The sequence below is a fragment of the Podarcis muralis genome, chromosome 3 (assembly GCF_964188315.1).
Source record: "Podarcis muralis chromosome 3, rPodMur119.hap1.1, whole genome shotgun sequence".
In the NCBI taxonomy this organism is placed as follows: Eukaryota; Metazoa; Chordata; class Lepidosauria; order Squamata; family Lacertidae; genus Podarcis; species Podarcis muralis.
This window is the reverse complement of record NC_135657.1, coordinates 87,012,804-87,036,880: the sequence shown is the minus strand read 5'-3', so window position 1 is coordinate 87,036,880 and position 24,077 is coordinate 87,012,804. Positions and strand designations below refer to the sequence as shown.

Sequence of the window (24,077 nt, the reverse complement as noted above, 5' to 3'; positions counted from 1 at the left end):
AGAAAAATGATTATAGGCGGGTTGCCTGTCTTCTCCAGCTGGATTCATTATATCCCAGGAGGGAAATGGCACAAAATTAAATGATGAGATTAGCAATCAAAGCATGCAGGGTAGGAGGAAATGCTTCTCAAACTTCCTTTGTTTTTCTTTCTAGACTTCCTGTTTCTTCACATCTAGTATCTCATCACCTCTTTTTGTTTATATATGCTATATTTCATTTACACAGTTGCAGACGTTAGGTTTTATTCATATATAATCAAGTGAACCAAATGTTTTGTTGATGTTTTCACTCTAACTAGAGTTCTTTGCCTTTTAACTAGAATTTGGGGAAAAAAGAGAGAGGCTTGGATTCAGAGTTTTTGAGAGAAGAATCCAGTCACAGGATTATCCCACTTGTAGAGAGATTGGGATGGGGCACACAGAAAGAAGTGTTTTTCACTGATTTCTCCTTCTCATAACTTGTCTGGTTTGAATGCAATGACCAGCTACGTTGGGGCACAAAGCAGGGAAGGCAGGAGGAAAACGGAGCATGTGGGGAAAGGAAGGAGGAGTGTAGCAGCCCAAGACTCATCCCTTTAATGCCAAATCATACATCAGCATTAAGGGTTGTATTCAATGCAGTTCTAAGGTAAATGTCAGTCAGCACAAGGATTTTTCCTTGCATAATGGAACATTCTCCTCCCCTCACTGCATGTGTTCCTTAAATCAATTCTAGGGATTTCCCCAACTTTATGAGAAAGATCTGGGGCATGGGTAGGCAAACTAAGGCCCGGGGGCCGGATCCGGCCCAATCGCCTTCTAAATCCGGCCCGCGGACGGTCCGGTATTCAGTGTGTTTTTACATGAGTAGAATGTGTGCTTTTATTTAAAATGTATCTCTGGGTTATTTGTGGGGCATAGGAATTCGTTCGTTTTCTTTTTCAAAATATAGTCCAGCCCCCCCCCCCAAGTTCTGAGGGACCGTGGACCGGCCCCCTGCTGAAAAGGTTTGCTGACGCCTGATCTGGAGAGAAAGCAGGGGGCATACAGGAGAAAAGTACAGGTGCATGAGTGGAAGTTGTTCTGCTCACATAATTACATCACCCAAAGTGTCAACGTATCAGCCTAACCTACCTGGAAGGCTTTGTCTTCTCTTTTTAATGTACTGTTCTCTTTATAATCACCTTTTTTAAAAAAGTGCTTAAATATATGTAATAGAGATAAAACAGTAATTCGTTTAAGTCATGCTCATTCTCCCCTGTTCAATAAAGTTGCCCAGGGTTGCTGTGAGAGTGAAATGAAATAATAATTATGAAGCAATTTGTGCAACAAAAGCAAAAACAAAACCCTAGGCTACTCACTGTAAAGGAGGGTGCCATTCAAAGCAGTAGTCTTCACTGTCAAGTGAATCATCATTCGGTTCCACTGTGGTCCTGAAGCATGTCTGTCCTTAGACAGAGATGTTAGAGAAGGTAGTTCCAAATATGAATTCACGGCGAACGATGGGAAAAATAGGGTTGTATCTAGAACAAAATATTAAAAGGGCAGTCAGTATAAAATTAAATGAAGTTTCATCAACAAAACGTCTCCATGTCATCACTGCCTAAGCATAATTACTCCGAGTCAAAGAAAAACTTGTAAGGCCAACCTTTCCCCCAGGGATACCTTGCCTGGTTAGAAAGGCTGGCAAGGAAGGACAAAGTGGTGTTCAAAAATGGGAGGTTTGATTAGTATCCTTGAGCTTCTTTTGCTTCCTCTTGTTTAAGTTAATTATGTTTCTGGCTGCCTGGTTTGTATTCTTCCCCAGTATGTATACTGGCTGCAATCCTATATACTAGTTGTACTTATAGCTGATAGATAGATAGATCTCTATATCCCAGATCCAACAAGCCAGAAAGTTGCCCACCCTCATTTAAAATCATATCAAAAGTACTGGTATTACTAAGAACCAGAAGCAGATTTCTGGGTGGGTTTTTATTTTGATTATACATTTTGTGGTTTTATATTTTGATTTTGTTGTGTGAACTGTCCTGAAACTTCCGTGTATAGGGCAGTAAATAAATAAATTCAATCAATCAATCAATCAATCAATCAATCAATCAAGAAGCTTCCAAGCATGTGGGTCACATTCCTCAGAACTGGGGCTGCGGACTAACATTTCACTTGGTTAATATTACAGACACGCATTCAAAAAGAAAAGGCTGTGAAAAGTAGTCTGTTTTTGGCTTGGTGTTTGGAAAACTGGCAAGTGGCCTAACCTGCACAGCAAGGGAGTGGAACCTGCAGGCCTCCAGATATTGCTGGACTACAATTCCCACCATCCCTGACCACTAGGCATGTTGGCAGGGGGTGATGGGGTCTCTGCCTTATCTAAAACGCTCATGTGACCATCCTCCAGTAACTTTGATTGGCTGCTCCTGTGCTGATAGATCTACATTCCATTCTGTCACTTTGTCTAACATATTAGCAGGAAGGTGGGTGGGTTGCCATGGTAACAATGGCCTACCCTCCTTTGTGACATCTCCTGCTTCTCCCTTAAAAGCCACCAACTACAGGTGTCCATTGTGGGTTAGAGAGGAGAGACAGAGCGAGGTGTGTAGGTGCAGTTGGTGGTAAGAGAGAAAGCAGAGGATTTGAATTTTTCTTCTGATTTTGACTGCTTAAAGAGGAGGTGGAGCCAGAATCAACCATGCGGTCCGTTCCAGACCTTCAGGAAGAAGAAGGAAGGTTCAGTGGACTTTTCCTTCGTGGAACAGAGTGGTTCAGACGACTGAGAAGCGCAATGCAGCTCAAAAAGAGCAACAAGGTGGCCCCGCTCCAGCACAAGGAGCAGCCTCCTGTGGCACCACTTGTGACAAAGCTCTTCAAGAGCTTTCCAGAGCTCGAGAAGACAATAGCCCGAAACCGGGCCCGTATTAGACCAGCACCTGAAGAAGAAATAATAGTAGAAGATCTGGAATGAGTGTCCAGCGTGACGGGTCAAGGGAAGGCTTTGGAAGAGTTAAAAGGGAGCAAGGGAAGAACGAGGGCAATGAGATCGAGGTAACCCTCCAGCCTCTCCTGAGCTGCAGAGGCTCAGGGCAGAGAGACAAAGGGAACTAAGTTCCCGCAGGAGGAGTGCTCGCCTCCAGGCCAGGAGAGGCGAGTCACCAGAGGATCGTGGCCGCCCTATGCCTCAGGGCAGATAAAAGCCGGCCAGCCCCAGTCCCAAGTTGCGGGAGCAACATTGTTGGTTGCTAGTTCCTGCCTGAACCTGTCCTGCTTTCCTGCCTGAGCTCCTGGTTCCCTGCTTGCAAGCCTGTTCCTGACTTCACCCGACACCCTGCCCTGCACCCAGCTTCAGCTACTACGGACTGCCTCCACATTGCACCTTTGACCACGGACCGGACTTGGACCTCGCCTCTCGGGTAACCCACGGGACCAGCACAACGAGGAAGGAGGGAGAAAGGATTGAAGAGAAGTGAAAATGGCGGGGACAAAAGGCTGACTGCTGACTCACCCTTACCGTGTGAGGAAAAAACCAGAAACAATTTTTTAAAAATTGGCCTTTCGGAGATGATGCCTATTTCTTTTTGTGTATCTTGTTGGTGTGTAAGCATAAATAAAGCAAAAGCAATATGTTTGTGGGGTTGTTGGTTTTTGTTTTATTATGTTTTTTGTATTCTCATTTTATATTGTTACTTTGTGAACCGCCCTGTGATCTTTGGATGAAGGGCGGTATAGAAATTCAATAATGAATGAATGAAAGGAAGCATGTGTGTGCTCCTCAGGTACAGAGGCTTCCAGGCTCACTGAAAACATTATTGGTTGTACTTTTCTTCTTGGGCCCAGCCACAAGTCTTAGGGAGGGTTATTGTTCTTCTTTGTTATTTTTATATTGTGAACCAATCTGTGATCTTTGGGTGAAGGGTAGTATAGAAATAGAAAAACAACAACAACAACCTGCCTCTAGGAGGTTGAAATTGAGACTCAAATTTTATGGAAAACTATTCCATCCATAGAATATACAGCGTTCAAGCATGTTGCTGATGAAGTTGGCTCGGCATCTTCTGACTTGTGCTTTTTAAAATAAATAAATAAATATGCATCTTTTTTAAATACCAATTTCTATATACAAACCCACCCCCCTGCTTTTAAACTCTAGTAATCAGATCTCATAGCAGCTGGGTCAGTAGCCCTTCCATTTCTTAATCTGCAAGCACCTTCCAGCAAAAAGCAATCCAATTTGCAAAGGTGCAAGTTTGGCAGTAATAGCACATTCAAAGTAAATGCACTTTCCATGATTAAATCTTTAACCGGTTCTTGGCAAATGGTAAATTAACTTGTTTTATACACTCATCTGAATCAAAATGAATGCTACCAAAATGAAAGTCCATTTAATGCACATTCATCCTTTCACCAAGATATTTGCAGCTCTGCAAGCATCATTATGTTGTTCTTAATGCTTTCCAAAGCCAGTTTTATTACGATCATTATTAATGTCCTCAGTATATTTTACTACGCCTTGGTAATGACCCTTGAGAGCTGCCATAAAGATAAATTAGCATATTATCTGCATATATTGTGATGGTGGGATGTAGTCAAAACTATAAAACGGCTATATGTAAAGACAGAACCGCCATCCAAAGACAGACTCAGCAGCAGAGCACTCTTATTCCATAGAGGTACAGCTGCTGGAATAATAAAAGAATCTCAATGTCTGAAAAAGCTACTCTTTGTTGCCACATATTGCCCATCAAAATGATTAATTGTACCAGATACTTTAATGAAACAAATTCATAGATTAGAAATGTGGTTGACAGCTCAGTTTAAATGCCTGCATAGCTGATGAAGCAGTATTTTGCTGTACTTTCAGGTGGAATTCCTATGAAGCAAAATCCCCCCCCATATCCATCTGCTTGCCTTATACATGTGACCGGAACAACTGCTAATAAACTACATTTTCTTTCTTTAAAAAAATACATGAATTCAATAGGGCTCTCATGGTTCTCTGGAATTTAAAAAATGGTGTCCTTACTTTTTTGCGTTCACTTTAAACAATATTAGTATTGTTGGATATTGAAATCAGCACTGTGGGCTATCCATAATGTGCTGTAGAAGTTAATCCACGAATTTAGTGCATTTAAGAGTACAGTGGTACCTCAGGTTACATACGCTTCAGGTTACATACGCTTCAGGTTACAGACTCCGCTAACCCAGAAATAGTACCTCGGGTTAAGAACTTTGCTTCAGGATGAGAATAGAAAACGTGCTCTGGCAGTGCAGCAGAAGCAGGAGGCCCCATTAGCTAAAGTGGTGCTTTAGGTTAAGAACAGTTTCAGGTTAAGAATGGACCTCTTGAACGAATTAAGTACTTAACCTGAGGTACCACTGTAGAACCTGCAGCTGCTCTGTTACTACTCGGGAACATATTGAACTCGCTCTACTCAGAAAGCAATCACGTGGCTACTTGATGGGTTATTGTCTGAAGGAGAAAGTTGGGCCAGGCAGGTCTTGGTTTGCTCAGGCAAGGCAACTCTTATGACCACGAGAGCTGAAGGGAAACACAAGCTGCATTTAGCCAGACCACATTTTGCTACCTAATTCCCTCTCTCCCCAAGTTATGAACCAACATTTGCTGGCTTTGCATAGTCCTGGCAGAGGGAGATTCTGGGATGAATGGAGAAACCGTCACTTTCTAAACTGCAGCTCATGGCCCCCTGTGGCTCTTCAACTGCCTTCCCCTGGGAGCTCAGCTTAGGATGCTATGCTCGCTAAAACTCGTATTGACCAGACTTCAGTCTCACTTTTTTTTTGCCCATAACCGTCATATCTGCTGTTGTTGAGAATTCTGCCAGTTCAGCTTGGCACTAGTGGGAATCTGGTGCTAAAGTACAGCAATAAACAATATATCAAGAAATAATAACCACCAGAAATGCATAAACCAAATATGTGTAAATACAGCTTAAGAGCACACAATATGTAATGTATTTATGTGACTTACTAAGGATTTCCTCGTTTTCTATGGCACTTGTCTCATAAATATGACTATCTAAATATGCTGTGTGTTTTTGAAAAGCACCTTTTATCAAAAGTAAAAGTAGATTTGACAACTCCTTCTCCTTCCTTAACTCCAGTATATTTGGATCAAATGTATTTACGGCCAGACATACCACAATATTTTACAAAACACTAATAGGGAAGCTTCAAAAAGATTTTAAAAGTCAGCAGTGCATTAAAATTCATCATAATCTACATTTTTATTGATCTTAAACATAACCAGTAAGTCTATGTCAAATTTGTTATGTATTGTAAAGAAAGCTGGAAACGAGTAGAATCAATTTCTGCAGTCTGTGCTTAGAAGATAATAGATTTTTTAAAAAATAAAATAAAAAGGCTTTGGGAAACATTGGAAGAATATATCAGTGCCTCACCAGCATATAGCAGACAGTGTGGGTACTTATAGATTATGTGGGAAATGCTGAAGGTCAAAAGAACATTATGTTTGGTTTATTTGGGATAACAGGGCATTAGCTTTCAAAGTCTAACTTATGACCTTGCACCTTCCTTCCTTGCCTCTAACATGCAGTCACTTGCATCAGATGACAGTATTCGACTACTGAGTTATTATGCTTTGAGAATTCCTCTTTACCAGCCATTGGTTTAGGATTGCCATGTGTGTGCATGATGGTTTCTTCCACCAAAATAAATACAGAGTCCCACAAGCACAGGAGGTGTCTGTAAAACCTGGGATTGTTGTGCTGGTAAAGTAGTGTATTAGTTTGCAATTGCGCATATATCAAATATGCTGATTCGGGAAATCTGGAAAGTACTTTCCTTAACTATCAACTGTCAGCAACCTACATATTTTGCTGGTCAAGGCAGAGAGGAAAACATTGATAAATTGCATGGATGCAACCAATCAAGCAAGCAGCAAGCAGACAGATTACTAGATCCATTTCAAAAAAATTGCTGATGGGAACTAGAAAACTGAAATGTGAATTTGTAACGACATCTGGATTTTCTTCCGTTTCCGCAAAGTCAAACTTGGCTCAAATAATGGTCTATGACTGATTTGGCTACTGGAAACATTTGAATGGCATTTGCATCCAGCTTGATTTCTTGCTCTGTTTTCAAGACTTTGCTATCAGGCATTTTTCTTTTTTCTTTTAAGAGCAGAATCGAGTTGAACCACATTGTATACAAGGATTGCCTGTCTTTAGTGTTGGTGCCAGACTATTTTGTGCCCTAGACAAGGCTAACAACTTGCAGCCCCCACAAAAAACTGTTAACCTCAATTTTCAAAAACAGATTTTGTGCAATGGAGCTCATGGAATTCCCTCTTTTTGAACAGGATGGGATATCTTCTGTAAATGCACATTCAACATTTAATTACATGTACACGATACAAGATGCTCACATGAGCAACTTCCAGTTTCCTATCCCAGTATTTAGCATGTGGGCATTAATAAGGCAGCTTGTAACAAAACACACAAATACATAAGGCTTCTCTCTTTAAAGCCCTGCTGCCACAAGGCATTTTTTCCTCTTCACCTCATATCCTGCTAATACAGTGGTACCTCGGGTTACAGACACTTCAGGTTACAGACTCCGCTAACCCAGAAATAGTACCTTGGGTTAAGAACTTTGCTTCAGGATGAGAACAGAAATCGTGCAACCACGGTGCGGCAGCAGTGGGAGGCCCCATTAGCTAAGGTGGTGCTTCAGGTTAAGAACAGACCTCCAGAACGAATTAAGTTCTTAACCCAAGGTACCACTGTAATCGGTACGCCACCTTTCCCAAGTCCTCTATACTGACACTCTGCCTGGATTTTCCTAGTAGCAGCTACCACTAGTCTATATCAATATACAGTGGTACCTCGGGTTAAGTACTTAATTCGTTCCAGAGGTCCGTTCTTAACCTGAAGCACCACTTTAGCTAATGGGATCTCCCGCTGCCGCACAATTTCTGTTCTCATCCTGAAGCAAAGTTCTTAACCCAAGGTACTATTTCTGGGTTAGCGGAGTCTGTAACCTGAAGCGCATGTAACCTGAGGTACCACTGTATACAACTTCTTGCTTCTTCATAACTCATCAAAGGAATAGTAAGAGACATCAGTAGTGGCAACTGCCACCCAACTGCCACAGAAAGTTCATTTGGTCTGGCTATGTCACCCCCTTCCCTGTTCTCATCAGAGGAATAGGCAAAGGGAGGAGAAAATTTGTTTGGTACATTCATACTGATAATATTAATGGCTTGCCCCTCCCTGCTGCCCCCAGCAACCAATGACAGAGGCAGTCACCTCACTCTGCCTAATGGTGGGTTCCCCTGAACACACATTGCCAGCCTTGCTGCTGACTAGAAAAAAAGATTGGCTACCAGGCAAAGTTTGTAGGTTCCCGAGTAATATTATCAATTTATTTTTAAAGTGCTGCTGATGTATTCATACCCCCCCACAGCAAATTGTTGAAAGCAACCTTGCAGCAATGTCACATCTCTCCTTGATCAACGTAGGACGTTATCACCCCCAAGAATGCACACAGCAACGAAGCCAGGAAGAAAATTCAAAAAATAAAGGGATATCGCCTACCGAATCCGAATGCATCTTCCCCACAACTCTGCTTAAAAGTTTATTTAGAATGACCTGCCGAATTCTACAGATAGCTCTGACTTGCTACAAAACAAATAACCATGACGGGGGAAGAGGGAGGTCCCATTACCCTTAAGTGAGTTAACACTTACAGGAGCTAGGCAGGCTTTCAGAGCTCTCTACTGGTTATGCATATTTTTTCCCAAGTGAGAGCACACACTGACAGGCCGCTGCAAGGAAGATAATATCAAAAATATGCTCAGTAGAATACGCCCCAGGAAAAGGCACAGCTGCCCCTTTGAGCTTCAGAGAGCTATTTATTAAACAAAAGTTCCTTTAGTGTTGCACTTCCATCTGCTCTGCTTTCGTGTCGCAGATTTTGCTAAGCCATACCTCAAGTGATCTCCAAATGAGCTCTATTGCCTGCAAATTTCCTTTCTGCATTTTCTGTGTGACATACTTAGCTAATATGCCCACTAAAGAAAGAGCATTCTGGATATAGCAAAGGCATGGAAACAGTCACCTTGAATTTAACAGGCAAGCCATGCCTATGTTTACTTAGTAATTCTAGGGTTGCTCCAAATGACCCACTTATTGAACATTCACACAGATTTGCTTGGATAGAGCTTTCATGGTCTTTATTGAACATGCATTCTGATTGGTTTGCGGGTGGCGCTGTGGGTTAAACCACAGAGCCTAGGACTTGCCGATCAGAAGGTCGGCGGTTCGAATCCCTGCGATGGGTGAGCTCCCGTTGCTCGGTCCCTGCTCCTGCCAACCTAACAGTTCAAAAGCACGTTAAAGTGCAAGTAGATAAATAGGTACTGCTCCAGCGGGAAGGTAAACGGCGTTTTCGTGTGCTGCTCTGGTTCGCCAGAAGTGGCTTAGTCATGCTGGCCACATGACCCGGAAGCTGTACGCCGGCTCCCTCGGCCAATAAAGCGAGATGAGCGCTGCAACCCCAGAATCTGTCACAACTGGACCTAATGGTCAGGGGTCCCTTTACCTTTTAGACCACAAATGAGCATCCACACAGAATTGATTGCAGGGTGTTTTTATGCCTTCCCATTCATTCCACACTCAGTGCATTTACCATCACTATCCTAACTGCAAAAGCTCTATTTCTTTCTTCCTTTTTAAAAAAAGATTTAAGCAGATTTAATCCACTTGTGCAGATCTAAACTTCCCGGTAAGCAGTTGAATACTCCCTTGCAAACTACCGATAGTCTGGAGATGATGCGACTGAATCTAATGGGATTCAGAAATTGTGAATACATACCAAAATCTTATGCATAAGATTTCAGCAATGCTGTTGAATTCAGTGCAACTGGCACTGTGGTGTGTTCAGGCTGGCTTAGCAAATTAAGAGATGATCTGGTCCATCTCTGGTGTTTCATTTGCATTCAAAGTCAGAAGTCGGGGAAAACAGGATGACACAGGAATCCCCACATGTACATGTAAAATGATTTGATCGGTTTCCTAAGGCTGCAGCCCTGAACAGTTATGTCACTTGGGCTGCAGCCCTATTTGGAAGTAAGTTCCATTTAGTGCAATGGTAGGCTCACCTTTAAATGTGAATAGAATCAAATTTCTCCCCCATCCCTAGTTATCCCATGACCTTTGCTTAACACTCAGAAACCACAAATGGTCTTGCTTCATGCTGTTTCATTGGAAAAGCTAGCACAGCTTGCTTCAGGCAGCAAACAAACCAAGAAGCGTGTGAGCTACATGGTTGTTGTTTTTTTGTTCCCAATGTCTAACAGAGTCAGAAACGAAATGGGCAGCTTCGTTTCAGTTGATTCAAATTTATTCATGTCAATTAAAAAAATATGAAATCAGCTACTTGGTTTTGCTGCCACTTTACATTTCTTCTCGATATTAGATACAGGATATTAGTCCAAAGCCATGAATTTGATTTGCAAAGCAGTGAGCTGAGTATGATAATCACTGCTAGTAAGCAAGTTATCTATGCAAATAACCTCAGCTTTTGAGAACTGGTTTTCTCTCAACACCACCACCTCTGCTCCACCCTGCCGGTTTTTGGAGCCACATTACCACAGCCTTGTTAATGTTTTCTCTTGGCAAAATTTTATACAGACGAACAACCCATACTAAAAGCCTTATTACAGTGCAGCGTTCAATTCATGAGCACCAGCTGTTTATAAAAGGAACTTTGCATTGTTTTAGGGAGAAAGCAACAGGAAGGAAAGTTCAGTATCAATAACATTTTACATTTTATGTCCATGTAGAAAATGACTTTGTAAATTGCAGTGGTGGAGGTAATCTGGCATAGAGGACTTGGCAAAAATCACCTCCTTTCCTATTTTTGTAAACAACAACAGCCCCCAATGGATCGTCAGCCCTCTAAGAATTGAAGGAGCTGCTCAGGACTCAAGACATTATACATGTCCTTCTCAACGTCTTCTAGTGGTAGAGTGGGAAATCGTTCTAGGAATGGAGGGGAAGGACTCTCGGACTGCATTCACATGGCAGTTTATTCCACTTACCTGAGGTTTGACTCAGCATAAGGCAGCTTCCTAAGTCCCTAAAACTGAGGCACTATTTTTTTTTAAAGGAACATATTTTTTTTAAAAAAGAAGAAATGTCAACCCAAGCTTCCTCGCTTTCATCAAACCTTTTCTCATACTCCTGAAAAGAAGATAATGTATGGTTTTTTTTATCTGTAGACTCCATTTCTCCTTACAATTAGTAGCCCCAGAACAAATGGACTCCAGTTTTCCTTGTATTCTACAAAAGTATCCATGAGACAATGCTTTTAGAATTTTAATAGGCAGGTGACAAACCAAAGTACAATTCAGTAGTTTTGTGTGTATGGGAATAATTTTCTTCCTAACAACTTCATTGTTACGAGTCTCTAAAACCTGCCAATTTCTGATTATTTCAAAATAAAAGGAACAATCTTCTTTGGCACACAGCAGTTCTAAGCCACTTTAAATTAGTACTCTATATGAACGAGGTCTTACAATAGCAAGCACAATTAATACTCACAAATCTGTGCACAAATACTATTTACATATGTTACCTACCAAATTTCTTGGCTGAATAAAAATGTGGTTTGAGGATATTCCCGCACATGATATATTGTGAGTTTGTTTTGTATGTGCACAGCTCAGAATACAAGAAAAGAACTGGGTGGAATCTGTCAGTATTCAGAATGAAAAATGGGAGGGCATAATTCCCCCCCTTATGATATGTTATGGTCGAGTGCCCTAGTGATGGAGCACATTTTCCAATAAAAACAATGCCATCAGCATGCAGTTGGTAGAGAATGACCTGATTTATGTCATACAAAAGAGCCAACATATTGCTGTCTCTGCTCCACACACAACCTTTAATTGGCATTATCTTAAATGTCACACTTTTGTGCTTTTGGAACACTGTCAGTAGAGGGCACATATACTGAAGTTTTTTTTCAAAGCCAAGCTAATAAAACATATACAGTGGTACCTCGGGTTACATACGCTTCAGGTTACAAACTCCGCTAACCCAGAAATAGTACCTCAGGTTAAGAACTTTGCTTCAGGATGAGAACAGAAATCATGCTCCAGCGGTGCGGCGGCAGTGGGAGGCCCCATTAGCTAAAGTGGTGCTTCAGGTTAAGAACAGTTTCAGGTTAAGTACGGACCTCGGGAACGAATTAAGTACTTAACCTGAGGTACCACTGTATGTATAGAAAGAGTATGTGTGCTGCTGCTGCTGTGTTACAAAAACAATGAAACAGGAATAGCTAGACCGAGACATAAACAGTAGTAACTTTGTCCCCTGATACTTAGAATGTCATCTGAAAGTGTATGAGGCCACCACCTTGCTGAAGCTAAGCAGGTTTAGGCTTGGCCAGTGCCTGGATGGCGGACCACTGCGGAACCAAGTATGCTGTCCTGGGTACCATGATGGAAGAAAGGTGGGGTATGAATTCTATTTCATCCTATGGCTGTTGTGCCACAGGAAGGAAAGAGGCATCTGCCTTCAGGCAAGTGGACCCCACACTCCACAACTACTGTAACATGTTGGGAGTCTAAGTGGAGGGCCCTAAGGGGTTAGATCCAGATAACCTGGCAGCAGGTTACAGGCACCTTACATCATTGGTTTCTCAGTTTGAGCAACATATTGTGTGTGTGTGTGTGGGGGGGGGAGAATGTATAGTAAAGTGCATTGCACCCAAAGGCAAAAGGGATGAGCATTTCTAACAAATCCAGATGACTCAAGGAAACAAGCCTTGCCAGCTTTGCCAGATACAAGATAAAAGACTCTTATTATCTCTATTCACAGTATTATGATGGCATGGAGGATAATTCCTCAAACAAGGCTACTGTTTTATCAATAGAAAGCTTATGCCCATTTCTTCCTGCTCAAAAAATGGGTGGCTAATGATGCAGAAACCAAAAGCAAACCAGCAAAACCAAGAGAGAGAAGAGTTAAAGACTGACCAACCAACTAACCAACCAACCAACCCTGGACTGAGGACACTTCCAGATGAGCATGTATTAAGAACAAAAGAAGAGCTTGCTGGATCAGGCCAATGGCTCACCTAGTCCAGTATCCTGTTCTCACAATGGCCAACAACAAGAAGCCAGCAGGAAACCCACAAACAAGAGCCAAGCACAACAACACTTTCCCCTCCTGTTGTTTCCAGCAACTGGTATCCAGAAGCATTGTTGCCTCTGACTGCGAAGGCAGAGCACAGCCGTCATGGCTGGTAGCCCCTGATACCCTTATCCTCCATACATTTGTCCATTCCTCTTTTAAAGCCAACCAAGTTGGTGGCCACCACCACCTCCTATGGGAGCAAGTGACATACAGTAGTTTAACTATATACCCCATGAAGAAGTACTTTCTTATATCCATCCCAAATCTTCCAACATTCAGCTTCATTGAATGTCCATAAGTCTTAGTGTTATGAGAAAGGGAGAAAAACCGTATTGATTGTCCACTATGCTTGGTTTGCAGGGAGAACAGAGTATTGGCAAAAATCCATTGCGACTGGGTGCAGTCCACATGTAATGATAATTTGATACACACATTTTATATGTATGTGGGTCTTGGTGGTGGCTGAATTATTGTGATTAGGATTCATGCCTTGTTTAAAAGAAAAATCAATACAATGTGTCCAGCAGGTGGGGGGACCATGATTGGGACTACAACATGTGGGGAGGGGAGGTTTAAGCCTTCCTTCCTCAGTCACTATTTTGAAAAAACAAACAAATCCTTCTCTGTACAGCAATTTGCATTTTTTTTGGGGGGGGGGAATCTCCCATCAAGTAAACCACAGGCGGAGTTGCAATAAGGCATCTTTGTTTACATATGTCTGCTTGTAAATGGTCATCATGCATGTAGAACTGAAATGCTGTGTATGATAAGATGGACAGCTATAAATACACTACTTCGTTCTAAATACAGTATTCTGGAAATGTGGAACATAGTCAGCCAAACTGCAGCAATCTGGCTAGATATATATATAAAACAGATGCAAGTATGAGTTTTGTACGAGAGCACTACATCAGTACATGGCAATATCAGGCACAAAATGTTTCAGAGTTACTTTAATACACGATTTCTAAAACTGCCTATAAAATGGTGAATTACTGTCTCATGCATTCTGAGATACAGAACCATGAGAAGCATCCACCCACCTCACAAAAATGGGACTCATTTGGAATCTGACAATGGGGTAAGTGGCACAGTACAAGGTCAGTTTGATCTACTGGCACAGCTAATACACTTTCCCATCCAATTATATTGGCTGACAATAATAAGAAAAATGTTTCTCTTTTAGACTGATTTTGCAGAACACATCCCTCTGGAATTCATCCATGGAGATAAGTCAGTTTAGCATTCAGAAAGTGGCACTGCTCAAATAGCTTTTCATTTACTTTTTTGAAACAATATAAAAGAGAATGTATGTGTCATGAAGGTTTGCTAAGAATTCCATTCAGGTCATGATAAACCATGGTTTATCCCAGTGGAATCAAGCTGAAGTGCCTTGGACGTGCATGCCTCCCTTCTCCTCCAGAACTGCTGCAACACGGCGATTGGAAGTTCTTGCTTCTTGTTTTCGATTAACCATAGTTTAGGGTTATGTCCACACCCTAAACTGTGGAATTAGAAATGGAAAGGTTGTAACCTACCATGTAAAGCTTGCTGGAATAAAAATATATACGCATTGACTGTCTGCCAAACACCAATCATAGATGGGGCAAGGTGAACTTCCCTTGGAAAAGAGTTCTACAATCAGAAAACCCTGCCTGTGTCACTGTCAACCATGCTTTCCTTGCTGATGGGACAAACAACAGAGCTTCTAATGATGACAGCAGCTGGGGGAGCTGATCCTTCCAGAAGCCACTTGAACCTTATTCCACGTTTGTTGTTGTTGTTTAGTCGTTTAGTCGTGTCCGACTCTTCGTGACCCCATGGACCAGAGCACGCCAGGCACCTCTGTCCTCCACTACCTCCCGCAGTTTGGTCAAACTCATGCTGGTAACCTCAAAAACGCTATCCAACCATCTCGTCCTCTGTCGCCCCCTTCTCCTTGTGCCCTCCATCTTTCCCAGCATCAGTGTCTTCTCCAGGGAGTCTTCTCTTCTCATGAGGTGGCCAAAGTACTGGAGCCTCAGCTTCACGATCTGTCCTTCCAGTGAGCACTCAGGTCTGATTTCCTTAAGAATGGATGCATTTGATCTTCTTGCCGTCCATGGGACTCTCAAGAGTCTTCTCCAGCACCATAATTCAAAAGCATCAATTCTTCGGCGATCAGCCTTCTTTATGGTCCAGCTCTCACTTCCATACATCACTACTGGGAAGACCATGGCTTTAACTATACGGACCTTTGTTGGCAAGGTGACATCTCTACTTCTCAAGATGCTGTCTAGGCCTGTCATTGCCCTTCTCCCAAGAACACGTTACACTTTGCTATTCATAAACAGTAAGAGGAATGAAGGTCATTAAAGGGCTGATACGTCTTGCGCTGTCATTAATAAGGTCTTAGAGTGGTATCCAACATTAGTCATACTCAGAATAGACCTTTCTGTTCTCTTATTGAAGAGGATGTTAAGAAATGTGCACAGCTTCATTTAAACAGGGATGGAAAGTTAGTGTTCCCTGAAAAACCCCTTTTGAATCAAATGCACACAAATTACACCCACAACATTCAGAGCTCAGTCAATAGTATAAATCCTAGAATGGGACAGAGGCAGACTGCAAAGAGGCAGCTGTACAAGAAAGGTGGAAACAAGCAACTAAGTTTCGCTACCCTGCTGTTCTGTGTAAACTACTAACCTGCCAATTTTATATAGTCAAGCAATCAACCTCCGTTCCCTGAAGTGCTTACAAATGATGCATTATTGAAAGCTAATAGAGCATTTAAGGAAGAAACTATCAATAGTCTTAAAACAAAGGCATTTGTAATTCCATTTCAAATCTTATTTAAAGACATTGATTCATACCTTTCATATTATACCTCTTGTATTACACCTTAAATGGTGTTTTGTTCAAGTGGGCAAGAGCTGGCAAAAAAAACCCATTGACTATCTGTATACTTTCCTTAATTTTTCTGAGGAAAAACGCAACAACCTATGAGTGCACCTTTGCAAGATATAAAAACAAAAAGGCCTCTTCTTCCAGATGCAATAGGTACATAAAGAGATCCTCTCAATGTGCCTTGCAATGCCTGGATACTGCATATACGAAAACGAAAACACACATGCTGGCAATATTCTCAGTTCATATTGTGAACAGAAGACTATTTTCTAAGGTAATGGACCTTGCCTTAAAATATATTTGCATTTCAAGCCAGGAATTATCCAACTTCAATGGCATCAATGGAATATACTGAGTATGTGCTCCCTATGGCGAATTTCCCATAATTACTGTCAGTACATTCTCAACTGCATATTCAACACCAAGTCTACTAGCTATTACATCACCATGGTTGCTGTGTTCTACCTTTACTATCAGAGTGTGCCTCTGAATACCAGCTGCTAAAGAGCACACATGGGAAGAGTGCTGTTGTCCTGCTTGCGAGCTTCCAATAGACATTTGGCTGGCTACTGCGAGACCAGGATGCTAGGCTAGATGGGCCACTGGCCTCATCCAGCAGGGCTACTCTTATATCAATGTGTCAGAATCATACCACAACCTCAAATTTGTTCTGCTATCACGATACACCTACCTGTAATTCTAAAGTTATTTTGTGTTAGTGCTGGGACAGCCGTTCAATGGTTTACTGCATCCTAAGCATTTATTTGCAAGCAGGATAGGCCTCAGAAGCCATTCAATAGTTCAGAAACAGCATCTGGTGAGAATTCTCTCTTCCACCCTGTGAAATTTCCCCAGCACGTAGAAAGCTAGCCCATAAAGGAGAGGGAAAAGGCCAGAATCATTACCTCTAATAAATAAGCTAGCTTTCCATTTCAGTATCTCTGGGGTGAAAGATTTGGCATTTGGCGAATCTCTCTGAGATTCTGAAATATTATAGTTCTGAGAAGACTGTACCTATTTACCCACCACCACCATCCCACTTTTAAATAGCTGAGTGATCAAGGTTCTGAAAGTGGTGAGCTAAACAAAGCCCAGAGGCATATGATATTGGGGACACATCTGGTTGGGAGTTTAACTCCTATCTTGCTTGTGCAAGGCACTAGATGAGTTTATACAATTTCTCTCAACTGTTTGACAGACATAAACATTAAGTAGGCTCTGGGCTGTTCACATTTTATTTTATTTTTTTAAAAGTCACTGGCAGAGGTACTGCCTGACAGACAGGAGCTTCATACAAAATAAATTGATGACAGAATGCACCCTGTCTGCTACACAAAGCCATATCAACTGCAGCGCACAGTGACATTGTCACAGGCTGTTACTATGAGGTAGTAGTGGGGTGTCTGAGTTGGAAGCTGTGTCAAAGAAACACAATGGGAAAATCAGTCACTCATTTGTGTATGTGGTTGGCCTGTTATGCCCCCTGACACTTGTCCTATTTTATCCGAGAAGCTCTTCTCGGCAAAATTATTGTACTTGGAGCACGAGATAGGTCACATTGCTGCAGGAACTGAATTGCATTTTCTCCCCCTGCCCAAAAATGCACTCAGCACTTGGGAAGAGCAAGCAACTGGCTTTGATTTCCCACAGCCATCTTTATCCTCTTCTATTGTGTACCAGCTTTTTTCTTTCCTTTTCATTAAATTGGACATTGTGTGTGGTGATGAGCAGCGTATTATATACCGACACCACAAAGCACTTCCGAAGAGAAGCTCCCATCACAAAAGCTGATTCCACAAAAAGGTACCTTTACAGGACATATTTCTCATGTGGATCGTAAATTATCGAGCACTGGGCATAGCTTGCCATGCTTCCTCCCTTTAGCCTCCCTCCATCTACCTGCCGCACCTTGTCAAATCCAATTCTGATGCTGACTGAAGGGCTGCATTACAACAGGGTGATCTGAACAAATCACCATCAGCACCAGTCCAAGAGTTCATCTGGTTACCCATGGATGAAATACTACCCTAAGATTCCAAGCTAAAAATAGCACACACTGCTTTGGGCAACCATTTTCATAATCAGAACCCCCTCGCTCGCTGCCTCTTGCAATTCCTGCAATGCTTGCTGCCTACATTTACTGCTCCTCTTTGAAACGTCTATTAACATTGCTCTGTCCCCATTGCACTGTTATTTGAAGATTTAATATGACGTGTGCATAGAGCTGAGCCAAGGCCTGGGTGGTGGATGCTTGGAATGATCTGATAATCAAAGATGTGATGGCAAAAAGCTGCAGGGAATCTGGGCCTGACAGAATGCTTACAGATCCAAGAGGCAGAACAGGAAGTACAAGCTACAAGAATGGCAGAACAAATATAGTGCAATAGCCACTGTAAGTGTAAGTTCCAGATCCCTGTTCCTTTCATGAGGACAGAGAACAAGCAACTGACTCTGCCTCCTCTCTTATCCCCACCCAAACTCAGAATGCAAAGGGAGTTCAGATGCTCAGGCTATTCCTGAAGACTCCCTCTTCTTTGGGTGCATGGCTCAGTTATACAATGTGCTTTGGGTTGCAATCCTGTGCACTCTTACCTGAGAGTAAACAGAGTGGAATTTACTTGTGCATAAACATAGGGTTGCACTGGATATCTCTTTTTTATTTATGCAACACAGGAAAATGCAGAGATGAGCTCTTTGCAACAATTCATCCTTCACGTAACAGCTGGTGCCATTGGCACAGTCCAACGTAAGCTAGATATTGAAAAGTACTTAGAAATGAAAGCCCTTTGAAGTATCATTACAAAGACAAATTTCACATTTGTAGATTATTTAGTTTCACAGGAATTGGCCCCTAGCCCCATAACCTTTTGCTTAAGAACAAGTTGCTTACACACTGCTGCATTTGAGAATGGCTGCTGAACAAGCATTAATGCTGTCAGATTTGGGGCAGCACCATAGCAGATCTTTGTTTCTGTCCCCCAGAAACCATCCAACAAGCAATTAGAACTGTCAAACTGACATCAGCTGTCAGACAGGGGACTTGCAGACCCAACAGAGCTAAGTGTACTTCACAGGTTAAAGGTAATGGACCCTGTGACACTCAGGTGCTGAGTGTAGGGACTAGGTCTGGGTTTCGTTTTGTGTGCAGGGATCGCACCCAACAAAGACATCTATGCGTAGATCATTCTTGTTGCATCAGGATAAGTATGTTCTTAAGGTAGCATCTGCAAACCTCTTCACAGTCAGAAGGGTTTCTACTGCTGCATTTATGGAAAAGCTTTTTACGATTCTTGTATCACCTCTCAGACTTTTCACAGCAAGCACTTGGAGATTTCACATAATGTGGTTCATGCTTGATGTCAGGTTTGATGTAATAAGTGTTGGAATTCTGCCCGGGTCAGAGGAATGTGCCACAGCGTAGGCACCGGCAGATATTCCTTGTCGACCTCCCCGCTGCGCCACTCTGCTGATAAGCAGGCGAGGTCTCGGCGATTCTTCTCAGATGTGTGAGAGGAACACACCGTTCTTCCTCTCTCCCCTTTGGTGTCCCCCAGGGAGGGGAAAGAAGCAGACAGAAAACTATTTACATCTTTTATTTTCTGTCTCTCATATCAGTACAGAGAAACATGTCTGCACTCGACAACAGCAAGAAGAAACTCCACCCAAGTACTTCCAGTACAGGTCATATGACACACACACTGAGCTAACATCCGGTGCTCAGTACAGAATGGACTGCCCCTTTGTTTCCATGGCAACAGTCACAAACATCCTGTCTGGCTTTCCAGCCACAAGCAGCTGACTGAGCTGCTGGAGCCTTTGCTTGCTGCAGCATTGGTGCTTTATGGTAACATACTCCCCCTAAAGTATCAATGCTTGCTGCGAGCAAAGTCTCAGTTCCACCCTTGGAACTACCCGCCACTGGTTTAACCAATGTACCTCTCTGGTTGTGTGACTTCGCATTACCTTGGTTAACAACTCTCTGTTGTGCCTTTGTCTCTGACTCAGACACAGCTTCAATCTGTCCTTGATCGTTTACAACAGCAACATATGCTGGGTTAGCAAACTCCTTTGAATACCTCTTGGGTGGTACACCCTTTGTTGCTCTCTCAGACCTACGTAAGAGTTGCTTCTCTTCTCTGCTTTCTGGTTCAGCCTTTGAACTCTCTGGAGAACCAGTACTAAGCTTAATCAGTGGTTCATCCTTCTCTTCTGAGGGTCTAGTCATTATTTGAGATTTCCTCTCAATGACTGTGACAACTGAGCTGTCTGAGCTATCGCTGTCATCATCAGTACCACTGAACTCAATAAGATCAAACTCATCATCATCAGAATCATCAGAATCCTCTGTGGGATATGCATGAACAATCACTCTCTCCTGTTCAGGAGCACTCTCTAGAAATTTTGTGAGAATCACCTGACCAGATTCAGACAAAATTACTCTATAGAGACCTTTTTCATAACCCACAAAAATGCCTCTGGCATTCTTTATCCCACCTGGAGCTTCTGTTCTCACATGAGACCCGAAAACCTTAAAATAGGCAACAGAAGGTTTTCTATTGAACAGCTTCTCAAAAGGAGAACATCCCAACTCTGTTGAGACCTTTCTCAACCACACGTGAAGATAGGACGCTAGCGACTCGGCCCAATATTCATGTGGTAAATGTGAACTCAGCAATTGCGCATGCATTCCCTTTTGCAATTCTTTGTTCACTTTTACACAGACACATTTCTTCCATGCTTCTTCGGAACTAGCAAGTTTGTGTCTTATCCCTTTTCCATCCAGGAACCTCTGGAACTTCTGTAACAGAAAAATTGGCTTGTCATCTGTGAAAAGACAATCAATGTTAGCATCATGCATACTTCTAACCTTGTCACAAAACTCCTGAAACTTTTCTAAAGTTTCTTGCGGTTTCTTCATCACATAAACCCAAGAATAATTAGTGTAACAATCAACACACAAAAGGTAATACTTTGCACCGCCTCTAGATGGTTCTAAAGGACCAATCACATCAGCATACACCCGCTGAAAAGCTCTGTCGACCTTGCTGGTCACCTTCCTGGTGCTCACTCTGGTCAGATCTGCAAGAGAAATTTCGTTAGAATCAGAAGTATTACATTTCATGTAATCACTTTGATCAAAAGTCAACAAATACAGTCCATCTTTCTCTTTTGCAGTAAGAAACAGTTCTCCATCTTTGTAGATCTTACATCCTTTAGCATCATAGTACAGTTTTAGTCCTTTCTTTGCAATCTGCGAAGCACTCAGCAGACTAAATCTCAGTTCTGGAACCAGGTAAACATCGCTTATAGTCAAGTTCAGACTCTCAAGATACACAGTTCCAATTCCGGTCGCTTCCAGTTCTTGACCGTTGGCTTGTTTCACAGTGAAGCTTTGCTTCTTCAACGTCGAAAATAGTCGTCTGTGTGGGCAGAGATGCTTCGTTGCACCCGTGTCGATTATGAAAGCGTTCCCAACATCTGGCGTGGTTCCTTTCGCCATCATAGCCTTTGCAGGTTTCACCTCGCACTTGGTACGGCTTTTGCTTGATGCCTCAGGCTTTGCTGAGCTGTTCTTGGCTCCTTTTGACTGTCGCGGCTTCCTACAGTTCCGCTGTAGATGCCCAGTCTGTCCACAGTTATAGCATCTGACGGCGCTCAATGCTACAGCATGTTTTTCAGTAGCACCAGCAGTGGGAAGATTTGAACTCTGTTCTTGCCTCCCCCTGTCCTTCACTTCCAGTGCAGCAAGTCTGTCGTGTTCGTTCAGGACCACCGCACACACTCTCTCTGCGGTTAACTGAGCCGCCGGTAGCGAACCAAGCTGACTGGCAACGGATTTGTAAGTCCGGTTCAGGCTGTTTATCATCATGAAGCAAAACACTTCTTCCTGTAGACGAAAATTGCGTTCCACCATCTGTTGACGCAAAAACTTCATTTCTGTCAGGTGCGCTTGAACATCTCCATCAGGCGCTAATCTCAGATTGGTCAACTTCTCAAAATACAGCAACGCTGAAGAACCGGCATCTCTCTGATGCGTTGTACGCAGCGTATCCCAAACCTCTTGCGCATGTTCCAAATGCTGAATATGCACCAATTGATCATCTGAGACGCACAGAATTATAGCAGTCCTAGCCTTCACATTCTGTGACTCCCAAGCACGCGTTGGTGCTGCAGGGATGGGGTTCTCAATAACTCCAAACAGTCTCTGATTCTGCAGCAGGGCCTTCATCTTTACAGACCAAGATGAATAATTGTCATTGGTCAGGAGGGGTGGAGAAGGCAGGCCTCCCCCCTTCTTAGCATCCATTTTGAGTCCTTGCACTGACTCTAAAACACAAGCCTCTAAAATCCAATAGCTGGCTTGTTTACTTCCTTTGCACCTGGCAGCTCTGACACTGGCTGCGTTGGAAAGTCCCTTCCACCAGTTCGTGAGGACCTAGTCATAACAAAACTTTGTTTTCGCCTCTCTGAGGCATAGACTGACTGTCCAGCCCTCTCGAGTAACTTTCCAGTCCTCCTTCACTGAAGGACGTCGCTTAGCAACAGCGCATATCTCTCCTCGGACAGGAAACCACAAAAATGCTTGGCATGCAGGCCTCTTCTAAGTTGGAGCTGCTTTCCCACACATGCTCTCCGTGAAGCAGAGAATGAATCAATCTGCATTCACACTTTTAAGCCCTTATAAAATCCCATACCTTGGGCATCGGCTTGGCTGTCAGCTTCTTCTGGTCAGCTTCTGGCTGCAGAGGATCAGCCTCTCACAACAGGCTTCCATGGAGCAGAGGAGGACAATTCACCAGCCTCTCATGCAGATGTCCGATGAATCGCAACCATCCGAAGGCTGCCACTGTTGGAATTCTGCCCGGGTCAGAGGAATGTGCCACAGCGTAGGCACCGGCAGATATTCCTTGTCGACCTCCCCGCTGCGCCACTCTGCTGATAAGCAGGCGAGGTCTCGGCGATTCTTCTCAGATGTGTGAGAGGAACACACCGTTCTTCCTCTCTCCCCTTTGGTGTCCCCCAGGGAGGGGAAAGAAGCAGACAGAAAACTATTTACATCTTTTATTTTCTGTCTCTCATATCAGTACAGAGAAACATGTCTGCACTCGACAACAGCAAGAAGAAACTCCACCCAAGTACTTCCAGTACAGGTCATATGACACACACACTGAGCTAACATCCGGTGCTCAGTACAGAATGGACTGCCCCTTTGTTTCCATGGCAACAGTCACAAACATCCTGTCTGGCTTTCCAGCCACAAGCAGCTGACTGAGCTGCTGGAGCCTTTGCTTGCTGCAGCATTGGTGCTTTATGGTAACAATAAGTAGCTGAAAACATTTGTTCACCTGAGTACTGAGAGGGTCGCCCAAACACTCTTACGGAAAAAAGGCCAATGGAATAAGAAAGTATGTTCCAGTCTGGAAAAACATTTTGTTTTGTTTTCTCTTCAGAAAACAGAACCAGTACAATTCTCAAGCAAGCATATTAGACCTATTCTGTTCCAATGGGAGAATAAAGACCAAAACTATTTTCTAGCAGTCCATTTGGAAAATCAGCTCTATTCTGAAGGCTGACACTTCAGACATTGTATGTACACAGTATCCCTGCTGTAACATTTCTCAGGTTTGGAATATTTCCAGTTGCTCTCAAGAGACTTTGAATATCTTCACAGGTATTTCTAATAACAATTTGTAATATAATCATTAGAAAACAGTAGTTATCTTTTTGAAAATATATATATCAAAAACATATTTTTAGGATGATTTGCTTTTTTCAAAAAAGAATGCCATGAATTTCCACTCTTCAACGCTGAAAGCATTCTTTCTATTTAACATTGTACCAGGTTGTGACATTGAGTCTCTAGAGCTGAGCTACACAATCAGCAGAATCATATGCAGCAGGAATTTTTTGACTATACCATTTCATAGCAGGAAATGCATGGGCCTGTTATCAGTAGTGTCAAGGCTTGACATCATGAGTTAAATTTCTCTTCAGTACAGAATTGAACAGTGGTCCCTGCAACTGGCAAGCCGC

The 24,077-nt window shown here is 42.7% G+C and overlaps 1 protein-coding gene across 1 annotated transcript in view; it reads right to left on the bottom strand.

The window, feature by feature from the left end:
* Positions 1-24,077, bottom strand: part of LOC114593851 (protein eyes shut homolog) — a 466,323-nt gene that overhangs the window by 121,185 nt on the left and 321,061 nt on the right. Inside the window, exon 24 of the mRNA XM_028722673.2 lies at positions 1,341-1,502. Within this exon, the coding sequence (XP_028578506.2) occupies positions 1,341-1,502 (162 nt within the window). The remainder of the gene's footprint in view (positions 1-1,340; positions 1,503-24,077) is intronic.